At 44.8% G+C, this 26,346-nt stretch overlaps 1 protein-coding gene across 3 annotated transcripts in view; it reads right to left on the reverse strand.

Annotated features, from left to right (window-relative positions):
* KIF2C (kinesin family member 2C) overlaps window positions 1-26,346 on the reverse strand; it is a 71,184-nt gene that overhangs the window by 33,211 nt on the left and 11,627 nt on the right. For 2 of the 3 annotated variants that reach the window (XM_068239528.1, XM_068239530.1), the window contains 4 exons: window positions 25,173-25,215; window positions 5,988-6,101; window positions 2,923-3,033; window positions 1,230-1,330 (listed from right to left, as the gene is read on the reverse strand). In XM_068239528.1, coding sequence (XP_068095629.1) covers window positions 1,230-1,330; window positions 2,923-3,033; window positions 5,988-6,101; window positions 25,173-25,215 — 369 coding nt within the window. The remainder of the gene's footprint in view (window positions 1-1,229; window positions 1,331-2,922; window positions 3,034-5,987; window positions 6,102-25,172; window positions 25,216-26,346) is intronic. The other variant, XM_068239529.1, reaches the window with a different exon arrangement.

Consider the following 26,346-nt stretch of genomic DNA (forward strand, 5'->3'; position numbering starts at 1 on the left):
TTGAGCCACTCTGGGGAGACCTCAAACATGCAGTTTATGCAAGAAAGTCCAAGAGTTTATGGGAACTGGATGGTTTTTTTACCAGGAAGAATAATGGGCAGCTTTATCAACCAAGAAGATAAAGAGCCTCATCCACAACTACCATAAAAGACTTGTAGTCATTGATGGTAAAGGGGGCAATACACTGTTTTAAGAACTGGGGTAAGTAAACTATTGATCAGGGTCATTTTGGTAGTGTGTAGGGATTAGGATTTAACAAGAGTAAACAGTAGTTAGACAAATGGCTCAACCACGAGTGAAAGAAAAGTTTGGGGGGGGGGGGGGCATGCCCTTGTCACAGCTTTTTGCCTCCACAATAAGTGCTCTAATGTTGGCCATCATTTTCTTTTAAAAACATTTGAGTAAATATTGTTACACACCCATTGACCCAAACCGCTAAAGCCAAATCGGGACAGGAAACAAGCTGTGTTTCAGTTTCAAGTACACAAACACAATATCTCCCCCTATGCTGCTATTGCGGCCTTCCTTGCCGCAATAGCTGTATAGGGGGCGATATTGTGGCAGGGAACGCGAAGAATCACTCGCGTTCCCAGCCTGTCGGCTCCTGACAGCGAAACCGGAAGTAGCTGCCGGCGGGTCCAGGAGGATCAGAGCGACTCTACGTGGGCACCGATAAGTTGCAGGGGGCTGAGTGAAGCCCCGGGTGAGTAAATTTTTTTTTTTTTTTTTTTTTTTTTTTTTAGGCTTAAGGTTCACTTTAATGATGCCTTCCAGTTCGGACTAGATTTTTTCAGAACTGAAATATATCAGTTGCTGTCAGTTATAACTGAAAGGACAACTGTTGAGCAAGGTAATTTCTATGTTTCCCTATGGCTCAAGTTGGCAATATTAAAAGTTGTGCTGACCCAGAAGCGGTTACAAAGTCATTGCCATTTTTAAAATGGAAAATTGAGAATTCCATTAATCACAGTGGACAAACAGGACACAGTAGGGGAGAAAGTGAGGAATAGACTACGCGGGAGGCAAGTATGATCTGTGTATGTTTATTTTGACTTTTACATTTTCAGTTCAGGTTTGCTTTAAGATCTCGCTCTTCGTGACTCCAGATAAAAAAAAAAATAAAAAAAAAAAAAAAAAATATTTAAACAAGATTGTGCTAGTATCATCTTACAACCGAATGTCAGATTAGGGTGGAACAACCCAACCACTGCTCTCCACCCAGTACTCACCTGCACTCGCTTGGTCCTCATTTCAGAGTTCTGAGCTCTCTTCTCTTCCCTTTTACTCTTCATTTTTTCCATCTCCTTTACTAGAGTTGATTTTTTTCTGGCTGGGGAGACAAAGACAGTGTTATGGCTGGGACCCACTAGAGAGATTTTTTGAGCGTTTGGGGAGCGCTTTGAATCGCTAGCGCTTTCCCTAAACTCTCTGCCAATGTAAATAAATGTAACAAATTCCACAGTAGCGATTGCGATTAGCAAAATCGCAATCACAGGACATGCAGCATTTTGAAAGAGTTTGTGCTTCACTGTAATATACTGAAGCACTGGCAAATCACTCATGGATCGCTACACATAGCGATTTGAGTGCGACTGCAAACTAAATAAAATGATACATTGAAAGGCCCAATCAGAATTAAAATAACTTATCGCAAAATGCTACACAATCGCTGGCAAAAAGCTTCAAGGGATACTTAAGGTCAGGCAGAAAAAAAAAAAAAAAAAAAAAAAAAAAAAGTGGTCAACTCACCTGTGGCTTCCCTCAGCCCCCTGCAGCTGATCGGTGCCCTCGCAGCCCCGCTCCGATGCTCCTGGACCCGCCGGAGACTACTTTTGGTTTCGCCGACACCGGCTATTGCGGCAAGAAGGCCACAATAACAGTATAGGGGGTGCTATTGTGGCTGGGAACGCGAAGAATCACTCACGTTCCCATGCCTGTCGGCCGGTGGATGGGTCCAGGAGCATCGGAGCGGGGCTGCGAGGGCACCGATCAGCTGGAGGGGGCTGAAGGAAGCCCCAGGTGAGTTAACCTCATTTTTTCTGCCTTACTTAAGTAACCCTTTAAAAAAAAAAAAAACAAAAAAAAAAAAAACACCCGATCCCAAAAGCGCCGGAAAACGCTCATGAAATTGCTTACAAATCACTTATTAAAAACGCTAGCGATTGTACTAGCAATTTGTAGTGGGTTCCAGGCCTTCCAGGACATACACCACATGCTTCTGTTTAAAAATAGTGCAAGTTACTGTAAGTAACTGCTGCAACACCCAAGAGACTTGTTGGCGCAGTGGGTACCAGCTGCATTGCAGTGGCCTGGTTTCTTGTGATTACTTCTGGAGGGAATATGGCATTCATACCACTCACTCCACTCAGATTGGAGGAGGCATAAACTGTTACACCTACATAATTAAAAGGATACCCGAACTGAAATGTGACATAATGATAGACATGTGTATGTACAGTGCCTAGCACACAAATAACTATGTAAAAGTAAAGTTGAAGTAGAAATGGGGGGGTGTTCAAGACTGATTGCCTCCCCACCCTGCACATTAAGGGCGCGATTTCACTTGACGCGCGCCGGCTCTTCCAGGTCTGCAGGGAAAGCAGACAAATCTCAGCCGTGCCATGCACGAAAATGGGATCCGCAGCCTCCTGCACTGATTCGGAGGGAAAAGCCGGCCGAAACGCTAGCGATTTGGCTGCCGTTACCATTGCAGCCTATGGCAGAGCTTCCCCGCGCTATTTGCCTGCTCAAGTGGAAACGCACCCTGTTTTTTGGTTTTTTTGCAGACAGGCTCGGGTTTACTTTAAGGCTGGGATGCTCTGCTACTATAAGTAACAATTCGTGCCAACTTGCCCAAACGTAAAAACTAAAAAAAAAAAAAAAAAAAAAAAAAAAAATAGTTAGAGACCAATGAGAACTCACCCTGGCTGGTCCTGGCAGTGGCTGGTGTTAGATCCTCCACTTGTTCATTCATTCTTGAAATTGTGCGGTTCTCACAAACGAAGCTTGTTTTGGAGCCTCTTGTCTTTCTGTCTGAAGTATACAAAAAAAATAAAATATAGTTTTGAGGTGTATAATTTCTGCAAAAGTCTCCTATCCACTTGCATGAGCCACACTCCTGTTTATAATAAAAAAAAAAAAAAAAAAAAAAAAAAAAGTTTTGGAAGAGTAACGCCAACACATTTGTTCTATCTTGTTTGGTTTGAAGAATTTTTTTTAACTTCAAAAAGGAGTTAAATACTTAGAGAAATTATACTTTCAATACTCTGGGGTACATGAGACACTTAACCACTTAAGGACCAGGGGATCTTCTAAGGATCTGTGCTGCGTGGGCTCTCCAGCCCGCAGCACAGATCAGAATTGAGCCAGGGCAACCAGACTCCCCCCCCCCCCCCCCCCTTTTCCCCCCCACTAGAGGGATGTCCTGCTGGGGGGGGGGGGTCTAATCGCCGGCTATTTCTGCGTAGGGGGGGCGCTCCTCATGGCCTCCCCCCACGCTGCGATCTGCACCGCTTCTGATAGACTGATAGGGATTGCCGACGCCTATCAGTGTTAGGCGGTCGTTAAATGGACACTGTAGGGGGTCAGGGGAAATTAGTTGAAGTTACCAGGGGCTTCGAATTGTCCCCCACAGACATCCTGTGCCCATGCAGCCACTCCCCAATGCTCTGGCCCCGCTTCCGGTTCACTTCTGGAATTTCAGACTTTAAAGTCTGAAAACCACTGTGCCTGCGTTGCCGTGTCCTCACGCCTGCTGATGGCACCAGGAGCGTACTGCGCAGGCCCAGTATGGTCTGTACTTGCACTCCCGGTGACATCAGGGGAAGCGAGGAAACGGCAACACAAGCGCAGAAGAAATAAGGAGTCTGCTCGCCGCCGCTCGGTGTGGCCGAGCGGGGGCGGGGTCGTCTCAAAGCCCCCCTCCGCAGCGATTTTCCTCCCTCCCAGGCTATGGGCGGCACAGGACGGCGATCCGCCCTGCCCTGCCTCTAATAGGCTTTAGCCTATCAGATGGCTGGGGATCGCTGATCTCCTTTACAGCACTGCATTGGTATAAACAGCGGGGATTTCTTCCCCGCGTGTTTACATTTCGCTTGTGAGCCGCAATCGGAGGCTCAGAGGCAGTTCACGGAGACACCCTCCGTGAACTGACATGGAGCGGCCGTTTCCATGTAAAACCACATAACGCCTAGGTGTGCCGATCGGCTGACCGTGGTCGTTAAGTGGTTAAAAACCCCGGGTAACTTCAACTCATTTTCCCTTTAAAGTAAACATTTCTACACACAGGGAATGTTAACTGCAGAGAGCAGTACAGGCTTACTTATTTCTGGCTAAATAGCACATACTGTATAATCCTTGCTGGTCAGGAGACACTCTCTGCCTGTGTCTTGATTCTGCTCCCTCCCTCTGCTGAATACACACATCGCCCTGGCAACCACAAAGTGGGGGCAAAGTGAAGACACAGGCAGAAAGATTTTACCAGTAATTTGCTGACAAGTCAGCCAGTACTGCTCTTTGCAGAGATTTTTTCTTCCAGAGTGTACATACACAGATTTTTCCTTTTTTTAAAAATACTACCAGTTGCCCGACTCTCCTGCTAGTCCTGTGTCTAAGGGCTCGTTTCCACTATCGCGAATCCGCATGCGTCCAACGCATGCGGATTCGCACATGGTATGCAGGTGAATAGGCCTGTTTCCACTGTTGCGTTGGTGATGTGCGTTTTTTTGAGCAGTGAAAAACGCACAAAAGAGCCAATGAATTCGCCTGAGAGTGGAATGCATGCGAATCGCATGCCATGTATTTAATAGGGAAATCGCATAGGTACCGATGTAAATTCACACAGGCAGCGACATGGTTAAAATCGCATATACCCTCACCTATGCAAATTTGTGGCAAAAACGCATGGGGAATCGCATCCGCATGCTAATTTATCAGTGGTGGAATCCAGGCGATTCCGCACCGCAATAGTTGAAACGAGCCCTAATACTTTTAGCCACATCCCCTCAACAAGCATATAGATCAGGTGCTCAGACTGAAGACTGAATTAGCTGCACGCTTGTGTCAGCCACTAATGTAACCAAAGAGATCAGCAGGACTGCCAAGCAACTGTTAAAAAAATAAAAAAAGTGTAGCAGGTGTACAAAGCTTATAGCCTGGTACACACCTTAGTTTTGGATTGGCCAATTTTACCACCCAGGGTCAACAGATCTTAAATGCTATAAGCAGATTGTGCAGGTAAACTCTGCATTGAGTAAAAGTTGATCAAAATTGAAGGTGTGTACCAAGCTTAAATCTACACATCGACTGGCAACATTTGTAATTGAGGACCATACCTAGTGAGCACTTCAGATACAGAAGCAATACCTAGATAGACATGCTGCTCAGCTATAGCCTAAGGGCATGTTCTGTTTTATGGAGGGAGGAATGTAGTATACAGAGGCGCCAATAGGACAAAAATAGTACCAATTAAAATCAATAAAAGTTGAGGGTGGCAAGGGTGGACCTACCCACCCAACAAACAAACACAAGCACTGCTTATTGGATTTATTTTTCTATATTATACACTAAGCAGTGCTTGTGTTTGTTGTTGGGTGGGTAGGTCCACCCTTGCCACCCACACCTTTTATTGATTTTAATTGGTACTATTTGTCCTATTGGCGCCTCTGTATACTACATTACAATTTGATCCACCTGGTGGATGGGTGTTGACACCCTTTTTTTCTATCTACGGAGAGCGACTTTTTAACCTGAGCGGGGAAAGGTCTAATCTTGTCTGCGATTTAAGTGGTTGCCTGGACTCGGCAACCCAGACTTGTGAGCATAATTTTAACCAACCCATCTTTTATGCCAACTGTACAACAGTAATACACTATCGGGGGCTCTCCATTGTCTTTCTTTTTTCTTTATGGAGGGAGGAGGATGAGGAGTGACACTGTACTAAACCAGGCAATGTGTGTCAAACATACATCCAAAGCAATAAAACCTACTATTCTGTGCACTGGGCTGTTCGACGGGTGTTGGAACAGGCTCCACTTCCATAGCATGGTCAACTGGATGGATCTCTGGGATGGCAGACATCCTAATAGAGTGGCCTCGCAGAGCTGGAAATAGACAAGGACTTAACCACATGCAGAATTTTGTTAATACCCCAGAGAAGGCACCATGCTTGTGATAACTTCCTCCCACAGCTAGCAACTGCAGTGCTCACCATAGCAAGGAAGAGTGAGACCCTGTAGTCATGAACAAGGCACTTGTGCTAAAGCTCCCAATAGTTCCAATTTACCCAAAACCTCATGTACATGGAGAACCTTCCACTCCACACAACACATCTGCTCTGACTGACGGACTACCCTGAGGGGCAGGAGACCCATTTTTGATCTTTAAAAAGGGAACCAAGCGAGAAGAATACAGAGGCTGCTAACTTCATTTTCTTATAAAACTATTCCAGTTGCCTGGCTGTCATGCTGAGCTTTTGGCTTTAGTTTGGTCTGACTCCATGCTGGTTGCAGGTGTGTGACTAAAGCATCGGATCTGCAATGCTCATTCTGGGCCAGTGACTTATGCCAGGAACACTATGCAATTTCCTGTCCGATCGACAGGATGGGAAGTTGTACTGTGTGTACATGTCCAAACCGCTCCCGATTTATACAGGAATCAATTATCCAATAACTTTCACAAACATTTGTAATCGATTTTCGATTGGAAACAGAGTGGACATGTCAGAAATAATTGACATTTCCCGACGATTGGATGGGAAATTGCAAATTGCATTGAGTGTTCCCAGATAGCTAAGGGCTTATGCATAGGAAGCCACTCACATTTGTAATTAAAATGAGGCTTAATTGCATCAGTTGTGCAGCTGGGAGAGAGGGGTTACTTACCCCACAAGTCTGTTGTCTATGCGTTCCAAACATCTTGCAAGACTCACTACCGCACACTTCCTCCTTCCGGCTTGGAGGAAGTGCACGGTAGTGAGTCTTGCAACGCTTCCAATAGGACGCATGCCAGATGTTTGGAACGCATAGAAGACTGCGGACTTATGGGTAAGTAATCCCCTCTCCCAGCTGCACACCTGAGGCAATTAAGCCTCATTTTAATCACAAATTCAAGTGGCTTCCTACCATGAAGCACATCGCTATTCCCAGCATTACAGTAAGAGGCAGAATATCAGCACAGAAGTCAGGCAACTGGCATGGTTTAGAAAATTAACATGGCAGCTTGTCGCACCAAATCAGGTCAGGGAATGATAAGAAGATGCTCATCTCTTCAGTAGGTGGTTTAGGCCTTGGTTCACACTATACCCGCCAATTTAAGAGACCATACAAACAACTCAAAAACAGACTGGTTGGGGACTGCAGTGACCTTCCACTGGCCCGCTCACATTGATCCATTTCTGTAAAGTCCGCTAGGTAAAAAGTCCCTTTACCTGCAGGCACATCAGATTGCTTTGGCATTCATGAATGACACACCTCTACTCCAGAGTGGCAGCAGACCTGACAGTGGCATAGTGCAGACCGAGTCAGAGGCTCTCAAATGATTGAGATTTTAGATGGACACGTAAGCAGTACAGTTGTGCTGCAGGACACCCTTCATAGAAAACTCCAAACAGAAGGTGTGCCACAGAGACCCCAGATAGACCAGGACGAGTGCTGGAGGAGTGGCCAAATCATGCCCATGTCAGTATTAATCTCTTGCACTGAAAACACATGCACACAGCAGTGTGTTCTTGTTAACCAATTTCCTCCATTAAACACAATTTAGCACTTTTTACCCCCATCTTACAGCTGTAGTCTTGTATTTGAGGACAGGGTTAAGACTAAAGCTTCATAGAAAGGCAACCATGTCCATGAGCTTTAGATAGAGTTTAGCACTATAGGAATCAGCCATTATTCACAACAGGATCAGAAATGAAGGTGAATAGCCCCCTCTCCCAGCACAGCAGTGATCACGTTAGAAGCATCAGGTAAGTGATATGAAATCAGGCCAGCAGTGCAACTTAGAGAATTACAGATAGTCACAGGTGTACCTAAAGAAGAACTCCACTAAGCACAAAAGTGTATACAGCTTCCAGCAAAACGCCACTGTCTGGCCTTTCCCACCCCGCACCTTCCTGTAGCATACAGGAAGAAGTGAAGTCAGCTCTGTGCTCGAATGAAAAGGCTGCATTGCCTATCATACTGGATACCTACATGTATAACATGTGGTCCACATAATATAGGGGTAAAATAATGCACATGCCACTTTTGGTGTAACTGATCTCTTCCACACCAGAACAGGAAAGTGCTGGCATCTTTGTTCCTGTATGACCACACCTCTTGTAAATGGCTGGGGGGGTAAGTTAACTACCCAATCGCATTCCACTTTAAACTCCCATTGAGCAAACTGAAATCTGATTGGCAGTGGTGGTGAGTGAACCTGTGCACAGCCTCATTAAATCAAGCCTGTTAAAGTTGTGATGTGATCAATAGTGAATTCTAGTTATAGAATCCAGCGGTTTATCCAGAACCTCACTTTCCGTACAGACAGTTAAAGCTGGTCACATGGCAAATATAGAACAATGTCCAGTCCCCCGTCTATACCAATTAAGAGCTCAGTGTAATGCCTGGCATACATGGATAGATTCTCCCTTATCAATCGAGCTGCTGATGGCTCGATTGATAATATCCAAAAGGACCGATGACCTGCTGGATACATTCCCCGCTCGATCCCAAGGGACGAGCGAGAATCGATCCGGCAGCTAATCGGCCGCCGGATCGAACAGTGTATGCCCAGCATTATTACTCTCGCTGAATAGAATGCAGTCAGACCAATAAAACCACCATCTTATCTGTCTTCATCCACAATAGTGCGATTTATGGAACAGAGTGGTGGGGAAGCTACCTATAGCAATTCCATCCTATGACCCCGACCCCCCCCCCCCCCCCCCCATTTTTTTTTTTTTACACAATGGCATAACCGTATATTCAGCAAGTCTGTACAGAGAAAACCAAACCATTCACACTAGTGTCATCCTAAAGTAACACTATAATGCCCTGTGTAAATTTACAGTCACTATGGCCCCAAATTAAATGTACAACTGCTCAATTCTTATCGCTGAAGACAATAGTTTCTGTTAGTCTGAATGCAATGACATCTGTCCTAATGCTAGATGTATAGTGTCTGCCTAAGAGGAACTTGCACTCTACAATTCAAACCAAAATATGAAAACTATTTTGTATTAGAACTGGGGCACACTAGAGCGATACTGGGTACGTTTTTTGAAGCTGACAATCGCTGGTGCTTTCAAAAAACGCTTTACTATAGTGTAAGTCAGTGGTGTTAAGCCCACTAGAGCACTTGTGATCTTGGAAAATTGCCAACAGGACATGCCACTTTTTTTGAGAATTTGGGCTCCAATATAAAGTAGGAGTTCCCTTAATTGCCAGAAACCGCATTAAAAAAAAAACTAACTAAAGATGAGACACGCTTACACAAAGCACTAGCTATTTACAACTTCTAGTGTGCCCCTGGCCTTAAGCCATTTTACAAATATTTTGGATGGTATTAAAGGGCTTTATGCAAAAAAATTAAAAAGGTAATATTGCTGTGCATAGACAGTGCACGTCAATATTACCCTTATAACCGGCAGCATGCACTGCAAGTCACACTATTATTGTGCAAACTGTGGTACATGAGAAGTGTGTTGCTATGGTAACACATTACCGTAGCATTGCATACACTACTTGAGAACCACGGGTCGCACCTCACTGTACACACAGCCGGAAGTACATTTGTGAATCAAGCCCAAAGTGTCATTCACAATAAAAGCCACAAATATGGGAACATCTATATGATGCAAATAGAGCCCTGAGGTAACTGAACACATGGCCCAACATTGTAAGCGTTCACCAATAGGCCCACCTGTGTAACAAAATGATACATTGCTATGATAGCCTTAATCTCCATACAACAGCCCACTAGCAAAGTTACTGCTAAGCTATGGGCAACAGATGAGACAATAAGACAGCTGTATGGGGAGGAAGGGTTCTGGATAAGTTCTGGTGCAGGCTGTGTGTGGAGAAGCAATCCCCTCCCACCACCACATAAGGACCCCATTACCTGTCTCTGCTCCACTCTCTGATACAACAGAGGTCAGTACAGTCACTTCAGGGATAAAAAGGAGTGAAGGCAGATTAGGCTCTATGTCATCATGAAATATTCACAATTAAGCAGCAACATCTCATGTCATGTAATGTGATCCGGCAACTAGACACTCCCATCGTATAAATCAGCAGATTACATGCTTCCATCTGCAGCAACAGCTACTGCCTGTAGTCATGTTGACATGAACAAAATTATATGTTAAGGTGGAACTCCAACTAAACAAGCCTTTTTGTTTCAGCAGAGCCACAATCACTACCTACTGCCATAAGAAAGACAAATCAGTTGCGTAGTATTCCCCAATAAGAAAAGCAAGCAACTAGATCTGATCACCACCGCTCCATGTGGCCGAGCAGGGGGGTGCTCCTCAAAGCCCCCCTCCGCAGAGCTATTCCTCCCTCCCTTTCGCTCCATGGGCAGCACAGGACGGCGATCCGTCCTGCGCCGCCTCCGATAGGCTTCAGCCTATCAGATGCCAGCGATCCCCGGCCAATCAGAAGCCAGGGATCGCCGATCTCATTTACGGCGCTGCTACGCAGCGGGGATTTCTTCCCTGCGCGTTTACAATTAGCCTGCGAGCCACGATCGGAGGCTCGCAGGCTGTTCACGGAGACACCCTCCATGAACTGACTTCGAGCGGCTGTTTCCATGTAAAACCACAAACTACGCCCATCGGTGTTAGGCGGTCGTTATGTGGTTAAGCCTGGTACACATTAAATTTTGATTGGCCAATTTTACCACCTTCATATAGTATGAGGGCCAACAGATTTTGCAGGCGGCAAAAATCGGCTAGGCAATGGTCAATCAAAAATGGATGCGTGTACCAGCCCAATATGCACAGTTTGGAAAAGTATGGGGATAGCACTTCACAGAAAGCATTCAAACACCTTTCACTACTACAAATGGCCTAAAAAAAAAAAAAAAAAAAAAAAAAAAAAAAAAGGAGAAAAGGGGAAACAGCCTATTTGTGTACTGTACATACACATGTCTATCGTGTCACCTCAGTTGTCCTTTAAACCAGTACATACAGTGGCTTGCAAAAGTATTCGGCCCCCTTGAAGTTTAACATTTTGTCATATTACAGCCACAAACCTGAATCAATTTTATTGGAATTCCACATGAAAGACCAATACAAAGTGGTGTACACGTGAGAAGTGGAACAAAAATCCTACATGATTCCAAACTTTTTTTTTACAAATCAATAACTGGAAAGTGGGGTGTGCGTAATTATTCAGCCCCCTTTGGTCTGAGTGCAGTCAGTTGCCCATAGACATTGCCTAAAGAGTGCTAATGACTAAATAGAGTGCACCTGTGTGTAATCTAATGTCAGTACAAATACAGCTGCTCTGTGACGACCTCAGGAGGTTGTCTAAGAATATTGGGAGCAACAACACCATGAAGTCCAAAGAACACACCAGACAGGTCAGGGATAAAAGCAGAGTTAGTACCTGCTAACGATGTTTTCAACAATCCTTCAGGGCAAGGTGAGACGTCGCCCCTCCCAGACGCAGGAACAGACAGCACTTCCCCTATAAAAGAATCAAATGGTTAGTCCACCCTCAGTGCGTTTAGACAAGTACCCGACAGGTGAACAATCCACTAACCCACAATCAGTGCCACTATCTGACAAGACAACAACACCCGGGTGGGATCGTTGCCCTGAAGGATTGTTGAAAACATCGTTAGCAGGTACTAACTCTGCTTTTTCCCCACAATCCTTCAGGGCAAGGTGAGACGATAAACAAGTAATATAACCTTAGGGTGGGACCACTGCTTGAAGAATTTTTCTCCCAAACGCTTGGTCATGAGCAGATAATGCGTCAATCCGGTAGTGGCGAATGAACGTAGAAAACGTTGACCATGTCGCCGCCTTGCAAATTTGTTCAGGAGATGCCCCTGCTCTATTTGCCCATGAAGCCGCCATGGCCCTAGTCGAATGTGCCTTAAAGGAAGCTGGCGGATCAACATTCATAACCTTATAAGCCTCAATAATTGCTAATTTAATCCAATTAGCTATAGTCGATTTAGAAGCTGCCTGGCCTGAATTTTTACCTGTATGTAAAATGAATAATGCATCTGACTTTCTGATATCCGCCGTTCTGGCCAGATATTCTAATACACATCTTCTAACATCTAAGTAATGGAAACTCTGTTCTTTCTCATTCCTCGGATTCACACAAAAGGTTGGTAACACAATATCCTGGGACCTGTGAAATTTTGACATCACCTTAGGACAAAATTTTGGATCTGTCTGAAGTACCAACCTGTCCTGAAAATCTTGAAAGTAAGGACTTTTAATTGACAGGGACTGAATCTCACTAACTCGCCTCGCCGTAGTAATTGCTATTAAGAAAACTACCTTATAAGTAAGAACTTTAAGCGTACAATCTCTTAGTGGTTCAAAAGGAGCCTTGACTAGACCCTGCAGAACCACAGACAGATCCCAAGGAGACACGTATGGTTTGAAAACGGGAAGTTTTCTTGCAACTGCTTTCATAAATCTTACAATTAAAGGAGAGGTAGAAATAGGCACACCAGAGAACGCAGTAAGCGCTGCCATTTGTACTCTCAGAGTACTGACCGACACGTTCTTTTCCCAACCTTCCTGGAGAAAATCCAGAATTGCTGGGATAGACATGCTATCAAACTTAGAGTTTTTCAGCCAGACATGAAAAACTTTCCAATACTTTAAATAAATTTTCCTTGTTACCTCCTTGCGGCTTCCAATCAATGTTGAGGCTGCTTTATCTGACACCCCCATGCCCTTTAACAAAGTCAGTTCAGGATCCATACCGCCAGATTCAGTCGATCTGGATGTGGATGCCACAGATCTCCTTGGACCAACAAATCTGGTCTGAGGGGCAGTAACCACGGTTGTTCCACCGTGAACCTTTTCATTACCGCAAACCAAGATCTTCTTGGCCAAACAGGAGCTATCAGAATCATTTTCCTTCGGTCCTTCCTCCATTTCTCCAGCACTGCCGGGATCATGTTCAGGGGAGGAAAAACATAAATCAACGGAAAGTCCCACTGGTAATTGAACGCATTTATCCCTAATGCATTGTCTGTTGGATTCAACGAGAAATAACTTTGTATCTGCGCATTCTCTTGAGATGCTAGCAGGTCTACTGACGGAACACCCCATCTTTCCGTGATCAGCAGAAAGACTTGTTTGTTCAGTGACCATTCTGAGGCTAGAATTTTGTTTCTGCTCAACTTGTCCGCATCTAAATTCAAAGTGCCCCTGAGATGAACCGCTCTCAAGGACAACACATTCTCTTCTGCCCAGAATAAAATCTCTGCCGCAGCTTCCTGTAATAACCGGGACCTCGTGCCTCCCTGTTTGTTTATGAATGCTACTGTCGTAACATTGTCTGACTGCACTAATACGTGTGTCTTGAATATTATCTCTTTTGCCTGAGTCAGTGCCAAACCCACAGCTTTCAATTCTCTCAAATTCGAAGAGCTCTGGGACTCCTGTCTTGACCATCTGCCCTGAAATGCTGCATGGTCCACATGAGCACCCCATCCCCACGAACTTGCGTCCGTGGTTAGAATCTTCTCTGTTGGATATTTCCACAGATTGCCTTTCAGTAGATTGGAGTCCTCCAACCACCACTGCAGCGATGACTTCACTAGTGTTGGAATGGACACCCTGAAGTCCAGACTCCGAGGTTGTCCATCCCAATTTTCCAACAGGAAATTTTGAAGCTTCCTGAGATGCGACAATGCCCACGGTACAGCCACCATTGTTGATGACATTATTCCCAACACCTGTGAAATCATTCTTAATGAAGGTCGCCATTCTTTTTGAAGGGTCAGAATTGCATTTTTTAATTTTTCCCCTTTTTCCTTTGGAAGATAGAACTTTTGATCCAGCGCATCTATCGAAATGCCCAAGAACAACATTCTTTGGTTTGGTAGTAGGCATGATTTTTCTTGATTTATTATCCAACCTAATGACTGCAGATGATCTGAAACCGCCTGCAGGTGATTCTTTAATTCTGCCACTGAATTGCCCATTATCAAAAGGTCGTCTAGATAAGGAATTACCATGATCGACCTTTCTCTTAAAGGAATCAAAGCTTCCCCCAGAATTTTTGTGAATATTCTTGGTGCGGAAGTGATCCCAAACGGGAGGCATAGGAATTGAAACTGCATCAGTATTCCATTTACCTGAAGGGCAAACCTTAAGAATTTTTGGGATCGTTTGTGAATTGGCACATGCCAATAAGCATCCCTGAGGTCTAATGAGACCATGAATGCCTCCGGAAATAATAATTCCCTTATGGTGAATATTGATTCCATCCTGAACTTCTTCTTCCTGATAAACGGGTTCAGTTTCTTTAAATTTAGAATCAAACGAAATTTCCCTGATTGCTTTTTCACCAGAAAAATCGTTGAATAAAACCCCTCTCTTTGTTCCTTCTTTGGAACCCTGCCAATTACATTCTGCTTTAACATGTTCTCTATAATGTTCAACATTTCTGGAACTAAACTTAAGTCTTTTGGCGGTCTTGAGATCACAAACCTTGAGGGAGGGGGTGAGGCAAACTCGATTTGGTAACCAAATCTGATTGTTTGCCGAATAAATGGACTTTTCACCCACTTTGACCAAGTGTGGCAAAAATATTTTAGTCTTCCCCCGACCGCCTGATACGAGTCATTGTGGTTTTGACTGCCCCTCTGATGGCTTCGATCTGAATCCTCCTCTTGTGGATTTATCACTAAACCACCTTTTATTCCCTTTTTGATCTTTGTATGACCCTTTTTGGTTTGCCGCTGGCTTGCGAAAATATTTCTTATTAGACACTTTTTGTTTCTTTGGAAATGTCTTCTTCTTATTAGAAGTTCTTTCCAACGCTAGATCTAAATCTGGCCCAAATAACAGATCTCCTGAAAAGGGGACTCCACATAATCTATTTTTGGATGCTAAATTACCATCCCAAGTCTTGAGCCACAAGGCTCTCCGAGAAACATTTACCAGGGCAGTAGACCTGGCTGTAAATCTAATAGTCTCTGCGGAAGCATCCGCCAGATAATTTGCCGCCTTATTCAGAATCGTAATTGATTCCATCAGCTGCTCTACTGAAGCCCCTGCTAAAATATTTGCCTTGAGCTGGGTAATCCACAGCTCCAATGTTCTAGCCACACATGTTGAAGCTATAGCTGGTCTAAAGGTAGCCGCATTCGCTTCCCATGTTCTTTTAAGGTAGGCATCAATCTTTTTGTCTGCAGGATCTTTAAGATCCCCTAGATCCTCAAATGCCAAATCGCCCTGTTTCGACACCTGCGAAAAAGGAGAGTCCAATTTTGGACATTTGTCCCATAACGCCGAATCCTCACTCGTAAAAGGAAATCTGCGTTTCAATGCTTTGGAAATAAACAGCCTCTTTTCTGGATCCTTCCATTCTTTCAGAATTGTCTGTTTGATAGCATTATGCACCGGAAACGTGAGACCTTTCTTTTCCTCCATACCTTTATATAATTGGTCATGAAGGGATAAAGAAACCGCTGCCTCATTGTTTAATTCCAGTGTTTCATTAATCGCCGCGATCAGAGCTTCGGTATCTTCAACCCGAAACCTGAACCGGGAAGGCATATCAATTTCTACCTCTTTTGAATCTGAATCAGCTGAACTTTCATTCACATCCAACTGCTCCTGACTTTCCCCCTCAATCGCTGGAGTCACAGATACAGTACTCTGAGATGTAGAAGCTGCAGCTACAGACAAAGAGGATTTAAATGAAGCTAATGAGGAATTTATCTCTTCTCTAAAAGCTTGCAAGGTCTCTTGGACCGACGGCCCACCTTGTTCCCCCAAAATCTTATCAGTGCATTGCTGACAAAGTTTTGGCATAGGGCAATGGCAATTTCACATTACATACAGGGCATCTCTTATAAGTAGGAGGAGGCCTCACTGCTTCAGTTGTTTTGGCCTGCAATAACATACAAAGCAGTATAAGATACAGATAGCCCAATAAATATGCATGCAATCCCCAGAAAGAGACCCTCTGCCTCACCTTCTGGGCGGCTGGATTACCCTCAGTCTTATCAGCGGCAGACATCATGCAACGATATCCTGCCCAAAGACTGCAGTCTGTCCACTGCAGAGTAACAAAAAAACGCCGCCACCAGCCTGCACGCGCTCTTTCCTTTAAACACTTCCGCCCACGGACGTCACGCAAGGCGGAACTGGAGCCGGAACCGGAAGTGACAGAAGACCCGGACCAACAGGCTCAAGAGGCAGCCTCCGGCATACCCGCCGGAAACTACGCCTCCACCAGCCTCATGCAAATCTACCTCCGCATCCAGCACACGTGACTCACCAGCGTCCGGTCCTCTCCCGCTCCGACTCCTCCATAGGCGGAAAGGAAAGCCGTGCCTTCCACTCTTGCTCCACCACATTCGGCTGAGAAAGGTAGGCAACCTCACAGACACAGCCCAGTGTGAGGTGAAGGCGAGACGACCTCAGTACCATCGTCTCCGCCACCCTAGGAAATAACACCTGCAGCCCAGCACACAGGCTTAATCCCAAGGGGAGATGCCGACCTGCCTGGACGCAGGAACAAACAGCACTGAGGGTGGACTAACCATTTGATTCTTTTATAGGGGAAGTGCTGTCTGTTCCTGCGTCTGGGAGGGGCGACGTCTCACCTTGCCCTGAAGGATTGTGGGGAAAAGTTATTTAGAAATTTTAAGCAGGCTTAGGCTTCAAAAGGATTTCCAAAGCCTTGAACATCCCACGGAGTACAGTTCAAACGATCATTCAGAAATGGAAGGAGTATGGCACAACTGTAAACCTACCAAGACAAGGCCGTCCACCTAAACTCCCAGGCTGAACAAGGAGAGCGCTGATCAGAAATGCAGTCAAGAGGCCCATGGTGACTCTGGAAGAGCTGCAGAGATCTACAGCTCAGGTGGGGGAATCTGTCCATAGGACAACTATTAGTCGTGCACTGCACAAAGTTGGCCTTTATGGAAGAGTGGCTAGAAGAAAACAATAGTTACTCACCGGGTAACGTTCTTTCTAGTGATCCTCTGGGACAAGACTCCGAGATATCCACGCCCCTTCCAGGAAATATTTCAATCCCTCCCCTATAAAAGAAAGGCCATGAGAATCTCCCCTCAGTCTTAAATAATAACTGTCTAGAACTCTTCCTTTCACTTATTTATACTATGAACCGCTCCATACCAAGTACAGAATTAATCTATTATACCCCAATCGGGTGGGACTCTTGTCCCAGAGGATCACTAGAAAGAACGTTACCCGGTGAGTAACTATTGTTTTATCCAGTGATCCTCTGGGACAAGACTCCGAGATAAGCAAGAATCAAACCTCAGGGTGGGTAGCAGCCTTCAGGACCTTACGACCAAAGGCTTGCTGTTGTTCTGATAACACATCCAACTTATAATGTTTCACAAAAGTGTTAAAACTTGACCACGTAGCGGCTTTGCAAATCTGCTCCGGGGTAGCACCAGAATTATGTGCCCAGGATGATGCTACTGCTCTAGTTGAATGTGCCGTGAAGGACAACGGGAGTTACAGGTTCAACAAAGAATAAGACATATTAATAGCTTTCTTAATCCATCTAGATATAGTAGATTTGGATGCAGTGCAACCTTTATTCTTACCCCCAAATAGGACAAACAAGGAATCCGACTTCCTAAATTCTGAAGTAGTCTTGATATAGTGTAAAATACACCTTCTAACATCTACTAGGTACAGATCTTTATCCTTCTTTCCCCCCCCCTGGATACTAAAGGAAGGAATAACAATAGATTGAGATCTATGGTATTTGGACACCACCTTGGGAAGAAACCCTGGGTCTGTCTGCAAAACTAATCTGTCTCCTAAATCCTGAAAATATGGAGGCTTACAAGATAACGCTTGTATCTCACTGACCCTCCTAGCTGTAGATATGGCGGTGAGGAACACAGTTTTAATTGTAACATGCAATAAATCACTCTGGTCCAATGGTTCAAATGGAGTCCTGGATAACCCTTTTAGCACTGACGGTAGATCCCACGGGGACACATTAGGTGCTTTTGTTGGAACCTGTCTACTAATAGCTTTAAAAAAAAATCTTACCACCAAGTCCTCCGCAGCTAATTTTTTACCTGTCATGGCAGCCAAGGCTGAAACCTGCACTTTTAATGTGAAAAAAATCCAATAATGCTGGAATAGAAAAAGAATCATAGGAGGAAGAATCTAACCAATGAAAAAAAGTTTTCCAATACTTAATATACATACTTCTGGTAGAATCCTTTCTACTTTTCAATAAAGTTTGAATAACTCTACTGGAAAGTCCCTTGCTCTTAAGCCAAACTACCTCAGGATCCAGGCTGCTAGTTTTAACTTTTCCACCTCCGGATGCCAAAGCTTTCCTTGGTACAGTAGATCTTTCCTGTCCGGCAGCTTCAGAGGAGGTTCCACAGCTAACTTTTTTAGAATTGAGAACCAACTTCTTTTTGGCCAAACCGGCGCAATCAGAATTAATGGGGCTTGAATCTCCTTCCATTTTTTGATGACTAATGGAATGAGAGGCAGAGGAGGAAAAGCAAACGCCAGAGAAAAGTTCCATACTTGTGACAGCGCATCTATCCCCCAAGGCTCGTCCCTTGGATTTATCGAGCAAAAAACTGGCAGAAGAGCATGCTGCTTCGTCGCAAAAAGATCGATTGAAGGAACACCCCAGACATCTGAAATCAGAGCAAAAACCTCTGTTCAGGGCCCATTTTCCCGGAAGAACAGCATTCCTGCTTAGCTTGTCCGCGTCTAGATTCTGAAGACCCTTCAGATGAAGAGCTTTCAGAGATAGCACATTCACCTGGGCCCAAGTACAGATTTCCTTTGCCTCTTGCAACCATTCCGACCTCGTGCCCCCTTGCTTGTTTATATATGCCACAGTGGTGGAATTGTCTGACCTCACCATAACATGTTTGTTTTGTACAATCTTTTGTGCTTGAATGAGAGCCAACTTTACTGACCTCAATTCTTTCCGATTGGACGAGAATTTTTTCTCTTCCTGATTCCACTGTCCCTGAAAGGCCTGATGCTCCACGTGAGCACCCCACCCCCAAGCACTGGCATCTGTTGTGATAGTTACTTCTCTGGGGTATACCCATAAGTTCCCCTGGGACAGATTTCCCTTGTTCAGCCACCAGTCCAAATCCCGGATGACTGTTAAGGGAAGCATCACTTCCTGATCCAAGTTCCGCTGAGATCTGTCCCAGTTCTTTAATAGAAAAGATTGAAGCAGCCTTTGGTGTGCCAAAGCCCACTGAACTGCTGGAGCTGTGGAAGACAAAAAGTCCCAGAGTTCTCATTATCACTCTTAAGGAAACTTTTGGGTTCTTTTGTAGACCGGTTATTTCGTTCATAACCTTGTCTATCTTCTCCTGTGGCAAAAACATCTTTTGAATTGACGTGTCTACCATCATTCCTAAAAATTTTATCGTTTGAGTTGGTATCAATACAGATTTGTCTCGATTTACCAACCACCCCAGATCTGCCAGATACCTCAAAGAAGTCTCTAGATGTGCCTTCAAAAGCTCCACTGAATCGGCAAAAATCAAAATATCGTCGAGATAAAAAAAAAAAAAAAAAAAAATCACCTGGATAGCTTGCTCCCAGGGAGGAACTAACGCTTCCGCCATAATTTTTGTAAAAATGCGAGGTGCTGAACTGATCCCGAAGGGAAGGCAAGTAAATTGGAAGTGACACAGAGTGCCTTCTAGAGATACGGCAAACCTGAGGTATTTCTGTGAATATGGGTGAATGGGAACATGCCAATATGCATCCTGCAGATCCAAATTGACCATGAATGACTCCGCTTCCAACAGATTTCTGATAGAATAAATCGATTCCATCCTAAATCGTTAGTACTTGAGCAACGGATTTAATTTCTTTAAGTTGAGAATTAACCGGAATTTCCCCGACGGTTTCTTTACCAGAAACACGGAAGAGTAGAACCCCCTTCCCTGTTCCGACCGAACGACTGGAATGATCACTTTCGATCTACCATGACTTTCAGAATTCGAGACAATTCCTGCGACATTGCCGCATCTACCGGATTTCTTGCTATCATAAATCTGTTGGGAGGAACAGAATTGAACTCTATTCGACACCTCGCTGAAGTTCTTCAGTCGACCCCCCCACTTGATGGTCATTGGGGTTTCTTATTATCCTGGGGCTTGATAAGAAAACCCCCCTTACCATTTTTGTTAAAGGACCATCCTTTCCTTTTAGACTGTCCTTGACGCTGATTACGTGGCCTATTGAAAGGACGTTTGGTAGGCTGCGTAATCTTTTTCTTTGGAAAGACCTTTTTACTAGAAGTCCTTTCCAAAGTAGCATCCAATTCAGGCCCAAATAACAGATACCTGTAAAAGGGACTGAACATAACCTGGATTTTGAAGTGATACTTCCTTCCCAAGTTTTAAGCCAAACTGATCTTCTAGTAACATTGGCTAACCCAGCTGCTCTCGCTGTATACTTGATGCTTTCTGCTGATGCATCTGCCAGGTAGCTAGTGCCTTTAAAAAGTAATTCTAAGGCCTCCAGAAGTTCTTCCTTAGAAGCCCCCTCCTGAATCTTATATTTAAATTGATCCAACCACAACAACATGGTTCTTGATACACACGTAGAAGCTATAGTCGGCCTAAAAATAGCCTCCCATGTACGTTTTGAAAAAGCGTCCGTCTTCCGATCTAACGGATCTTTTAAAGAGCCTAAATCTTCAAAGGCCAACTCTCCCTCTTTAACCATCTGAGAAAAGGGCGTATCAAGTTTAGGACATTTACCCCATAAATTAACCTCCTCTTCACTAAACGGGAATCTTCTCTTCATTCCTTTAGAAAAAAACAAGTTTTTTTATCAGGCTCGGTCCACTCCTTTAGGATAGACTGGCGAATAGACTTATGAACTGGAAAAACAATGCCTTCACTGTCTTGCCACCCTTCATAGAGTTTATCATGAGGAGTTAACGAATCTGAATTCCCTTTATCAATCTGTAAGGTATCAATAATAGCATCAATAAGGCCCTCTGTGTCCTCTACTTTAAATTTAGACGGGGTCTCTTTAAATTCTTCTGCACTATCATGAGAATCTGAACCCACCTCCCCTTCTGAAGTAGAAGAAACTGCTGGTACAGGGGCTTCTGGTTTAGATTGTGTCTTAGTTTCAGCCAAAAGAAGATTTAAACTGTCTAATAGTATCAGCCATTTCCTGTCTAAAGGCTCTTATTGTATCCTTGACAGAGGCCATCCTCTGCTAAAACCTTCTTAGAGCAAAGTTTGCAGAGTGTCTTTTCCCATTCAGCTGGCAGTCGTGCATTGCATACTGGGCACTTTCTCTTGGATCCATCTTTTGCCTGCAAAACATGATCCAAACAGCCCATTTAGAATGGAAAAAATTGCCCAGATAGTTCTAAGTATTTTACTATTGCTGCAAAAAAATACCTTAGAAGGACCAGCACCTTCCTCCCCCGGAGCCACAGATATTGCGACTGTCCTGTTCTCTCCACAGAGCTAGAATGAGAGGAAGCCAGCGCGTCCCACCGCCTCCCTTATACTAACCCCGCCCTGGTTTCCGCCGGAAGTGACGTCAGCGGTAGCCGCGCGCGCGGCTAAAAAACTTCCCCAGAACAGACCCGATGGATCTTCTGTTCCACTGACGCTGTCTCCAGCTGCGTGCAAGACAGCCCACCGCCACCTCCAACCAGGCCAGAGGGATCGAGGACGCCATCCCGTTTTCTCCCTCCTCTTAAGGGAGCAAACACGAGGCAAGGTAATAAACCTTGATGCTGCCAGACTGACCAACTCAGTCTCAGCAGCCCCCTACAAGGTTCCCCAGGCCCTACCTACCATAGACCTGGTTCACCCGAGGGAAAGAAACCTCCTTCTCGCGCAGGAAATATTTCAAACTGAGGGGAGATTCTCATGGCCTTTCTTTTATAGGGGAGGGATTGAAATATTTCCTGGAAGGGGCGTGGATATCTCGGAGTCTTGTCCCAGAGGATCACTGGATAAAGACATTGTTAACAGAAAAGCATAAGAAGTCCTGTTTGCTGTTTGCCACAAGCCATGTGGGGGACACAGCAAACATGTGGAAGAAGGTGCTCTGGTCAGATGAGACCATAATGGAATTTTTTGGCCAAAATGCAAGACGTATGTGTGGCGGAAAACTAACACTGCACATCACTCTGAACACACCATCCCCACTGTGAAACATGGTAGTAGCATCATGCTCGGGGGGTGCATCTCTTCAGCAGGGACAGGGAAGCTGGTCAGAGTTGATGGGAAGATGGATGGAGCCAAATACAGGGCAATCTTGGAAGAAAACCTCTTGGAGTCTGCAAAAGATTTGACTGGGGCGGAGGTTCACCTTCCAGCAGGACAACAACCCTATACATAAAGCTAGGGCAACAATGGAATGGTTTTAAAAAAAAACAAAAACATAGCCTTGTGTTAGAAAGGCCCAGTCAAAGTCCAGATCTAAATCCAATCGAGAATCTGTGGCAAGATCTGAAAACTGCTGTTCACAAACGCTGTCCATATAATTTGACTGAGCTGGAGCTGTTTTGCAAAGAATGGGCAAGGATTTCAGTCTCTAGATGTGCAAAGCTGGTAGAGACATACCCTAAAAAGACTGGCAGCTGTAATTGCAGCAAAAGGTGGTTCTACAAAGTATTGACTCAGGGGGCCGAATAATTACACACACTCCACTTTGCAGTTATTGATTTGTAAAAAATGTTTGGAATGAGGTATGATTTTCGTTCCACTTCTCACATGTACACCACTTTGTATTGGTCTTTCACGTGGAATTCCAATACAATTGATTCAGGGTTGTGGCAGTAATGTGACAAAATGTGGAAAACTTCAAGGGGGCCAAATACTTTTGCAAGCCACTGTATAAGATACTATATTTGCAAATCCTTGCTGCTGACTGATTCACACAGGAGGGACCCTAACAAACTGATCTTGGACAGTAGGGCTGTGCATAAAGTGCAGGGAAAGACAAAAATCGTGTGTCATAGCAACCAGTTTTCATCTCTTAAAAAGCAATGCCACCAACTGCTCTGGGCATTTTTGCATGATAAAAAACCCCAACCCTGTTATAAAAAAAGAGTGACATTTTGATGGAGCTGGGAAGTATTAGGAATTTTTTTTTTTTTTTTTTTTTTTTTTTTTTTAAATAATGCACTTTTCTCCTGGCGGACACAAAGCGTCACAGTTGCAGCCACTAGGGCAAGCCTAGTAGACAGTAGCAGTGTTAGGGAGTCTTGCCTAAGGTCTCCTCACTGAATAGGTGAAGGCTTACTAACAAAAAAGAGCTGAGATTTGAACCAAGGTCTCCTGTGTCAGAGGCCTTTACCAGTAGACTATCCAGCCACTATTAAAACCTCTTGAATTGTTACCGCTGTGTATGTCCCAGCAAACTGGCCTCGTAGTTCTGATGACACTTGTGTCCCTGGTGGTTAAATGTATATCAGTTTTCATTCAGACTGTAAAAAAGGATATCCAGGTGTAGTGGGTTGCTACCGACTCCTGCAACATATGCAAGATTTTTATTGCCCAAAATGCTAACTTATTTCAGGTTTAATGTAGCACAAGTGCAGGTGTCCACTAATGTCACATGCTTCTGCTGCAGCGATGTTCAGAGCTGGCAAGCGCTCTATCGTACTCACAGATTATCACCTAAAGTGATCACAAAGATTGTTTCGAGTGACATTTCTCCCATGTGCGTATTTAACCATCTCCAGTTGTTAAAGCTCAGTCTATATAGAGGGATGGGCGATCTGCAGTGTCCTGAAAATTACTGCAGTGATACTTCCTCAATAGATTGTATTTCAGCTATAAAAAACAGTCCTGGAAATAGCCCTGCAGTAGTCAGTATGGTCCTTATGACCAGCTGTAGAGAGTCCGGAAAAGATCCAGCACACTGACTGCACCAACATGGAAAACACATTAGGAAACCTTATTTATAGCCCTACAGCCTGCTGGGTACAGTCACACCATTATGTGATAAGATACTGGACACAGCAGAAAATACCCAGCCATTACTGCAGTCCTCACTGTCAGTTCAGCCAGTTACTGCCGGCCGACATGGTCGAGTCATCTGCACATACAGGCCACACGAAACTCAATCTACAATACGTAAATAAACTCTGGCCAATAGAAGAAGAACAGTCTGGTAATTACTGCAGTCCGCATGCCTACATTGGGGAAATTACCTTTGACTTGCTGTGAAAAAGGCCAGAAAAATCAACCAATCTGGGACAAAGACAATAAAAACCTCAGGATCAATTCCCTGCGGCCTCTCTGCTTAACAAATCTATTTCTGACGACTTGTCTTTAGCAGAGTTAAAAAAAAAAAAAAACCGTAAGGGCCTGAGCCCAATGATGCAGATGTGTCTACTTTTCAGTTATATATCAATGTTACAGATGCTGACGATCATGCCATTACTGCATTAGTGAGCTCAGGCCCCAACCAAGAATTGAACGTCATCCCAATCAGTACCCGATATTCCCTTTGCCATGAGTAATCTTTTCCACAAACTGATCAGGGGGCTCAGTATGGCTGATATTGGTCGAAACCCTTCCCACAGTGTGATGTCAGGACCATGTTGCTCCTTCCACTGACATCACCTGACAGGAGTAAAAAAGGTCTCCATGTGATAAATGTCAGAACATAAATCAGGGAGAGGATAGATATTACAATGCGCAAACAAAATCATTTATACATCATTGTAAAAATGAAGCACTTTTATTTATACTGGAGTTACTCTTTAAAAAACAGCTCTTGGCACAAACATGAACACCTTATCCTGTGAACTACTGTTCAAGATCACCAGCACCCCTTATGGATGAGGTCACATGACAATCACATGACTGCTCATTCTAACACCTCCCTTGAAGAGGCAGCCAGCTGCTGAGTGTATGCCAGTGATCCAGCAGCAATACCCCTCTATAGCGAAGGGGAAAGCACAGCTTAAACGCAAGTTAGCAGAAGACAATCCAAAACTCACCTTCTTTAGGCGCAGGAATTCTGGATATTGTTTTACGTCTCGGCTGGGGGTGAATGAAAAAAACAAAACAAAAAACATTTAGTAGACATATGCCTGTTTATTATGCAATTTGTATGATGGACAAAACATAACTGTAAGCTTCAATATAGGTCTCCCCCCCCCCCCCCCCCCCCAAGAATTACCGTATTTTTCGGACCATAAGACGCACTTTTTTCCCCCAAAAAAAGAGGGTGAAATTGTGCCTGCGTCTTATGGTCCGAATGTGCAACTACTACCTCCCGTAAAAATTAATCCCTGGTAGTCTAGTGGTCCCGTCCCTCCTCCCTCGGAAGCCCTGCGGCTGGAGACTAAACAGAGAGCAGTGACAGCGGTGCATCGTGGCTGCAGCGTGTAATGTCACTCACGCTGGTGCTGTGGTGAGCGGTGATAGTGGTGTCCCCAAGCTAAGCTCCAGCTTCACTCTCTGTGTGCGCATCGTGGCTGCAGATCGACACTTGCCACTCACGCTGCTGGATCCCGGGAGCTGTGACAGCCGCAATGTCCCCACGCTAGGCTGATACCTCCCGCTCTATCTCCGTGCACAGCAGCTGCAGCCCGAACAGTCTGATCAGTCTGATCGCGCTGAAGTGTCCCGAGTGCAGCGGCTCTTCTTTCCATAGCCCGGCAGGCATTGTACTTTACGGTAGATTACTGTACTTTACAGTAGATTACCGTAAAGTGCAACACCTGCCGGGCTATGGAAAGAAGAGCCGCTGCACTCGGGACACTTCAGCGCGATCAGACTGATCAGACTGTTCGGGCTGCAGCTGCTGTGCACGGAGATAGAGCGGGAGGTATCAGCCTAGCGTGGGGACATTGTGGCTGTCACAGCTCCCGGGATCCAGCAGCGTGAGTGGCAAGTGACAATCTGCAGCCACGATGCAGCCGCTGTGCACGGAGATAGAGCGGTAGGTATCAGCCAACCGTGGGGACATTGTGGCTGTCATAGCTCCCGGGATCCAGCATCGTGAGTGGCAAGTGTCGATCTGCACACAAAGAGTGAAGCTGGAGCTTAGCTTGGGGACACCACTATCACCGCTCACCACAGCACCAGCGTGAGTGACATTAAAAGCTGCAGCCACGATGCACACAGAGGTAGAAGTTGAAGCCTAGCCTGGGGACACCGTTGTCACTG

This window comes from Hyperolius riggenbachi, chromosome 6 (genome assembly GCF_040937935.1).
Source record: "Hyperolius riggenbachi isolate aHypRig1 chromosome 6, aHypRig1.pri, whole genome shotgun sequence".
NCBI classification, from domain to species: Eukaryota; Metazoa; Chordata; class Amphibia; order Anura; family Hyperoliidae; genus Hyperolius; species Hyperolius riggenbachi.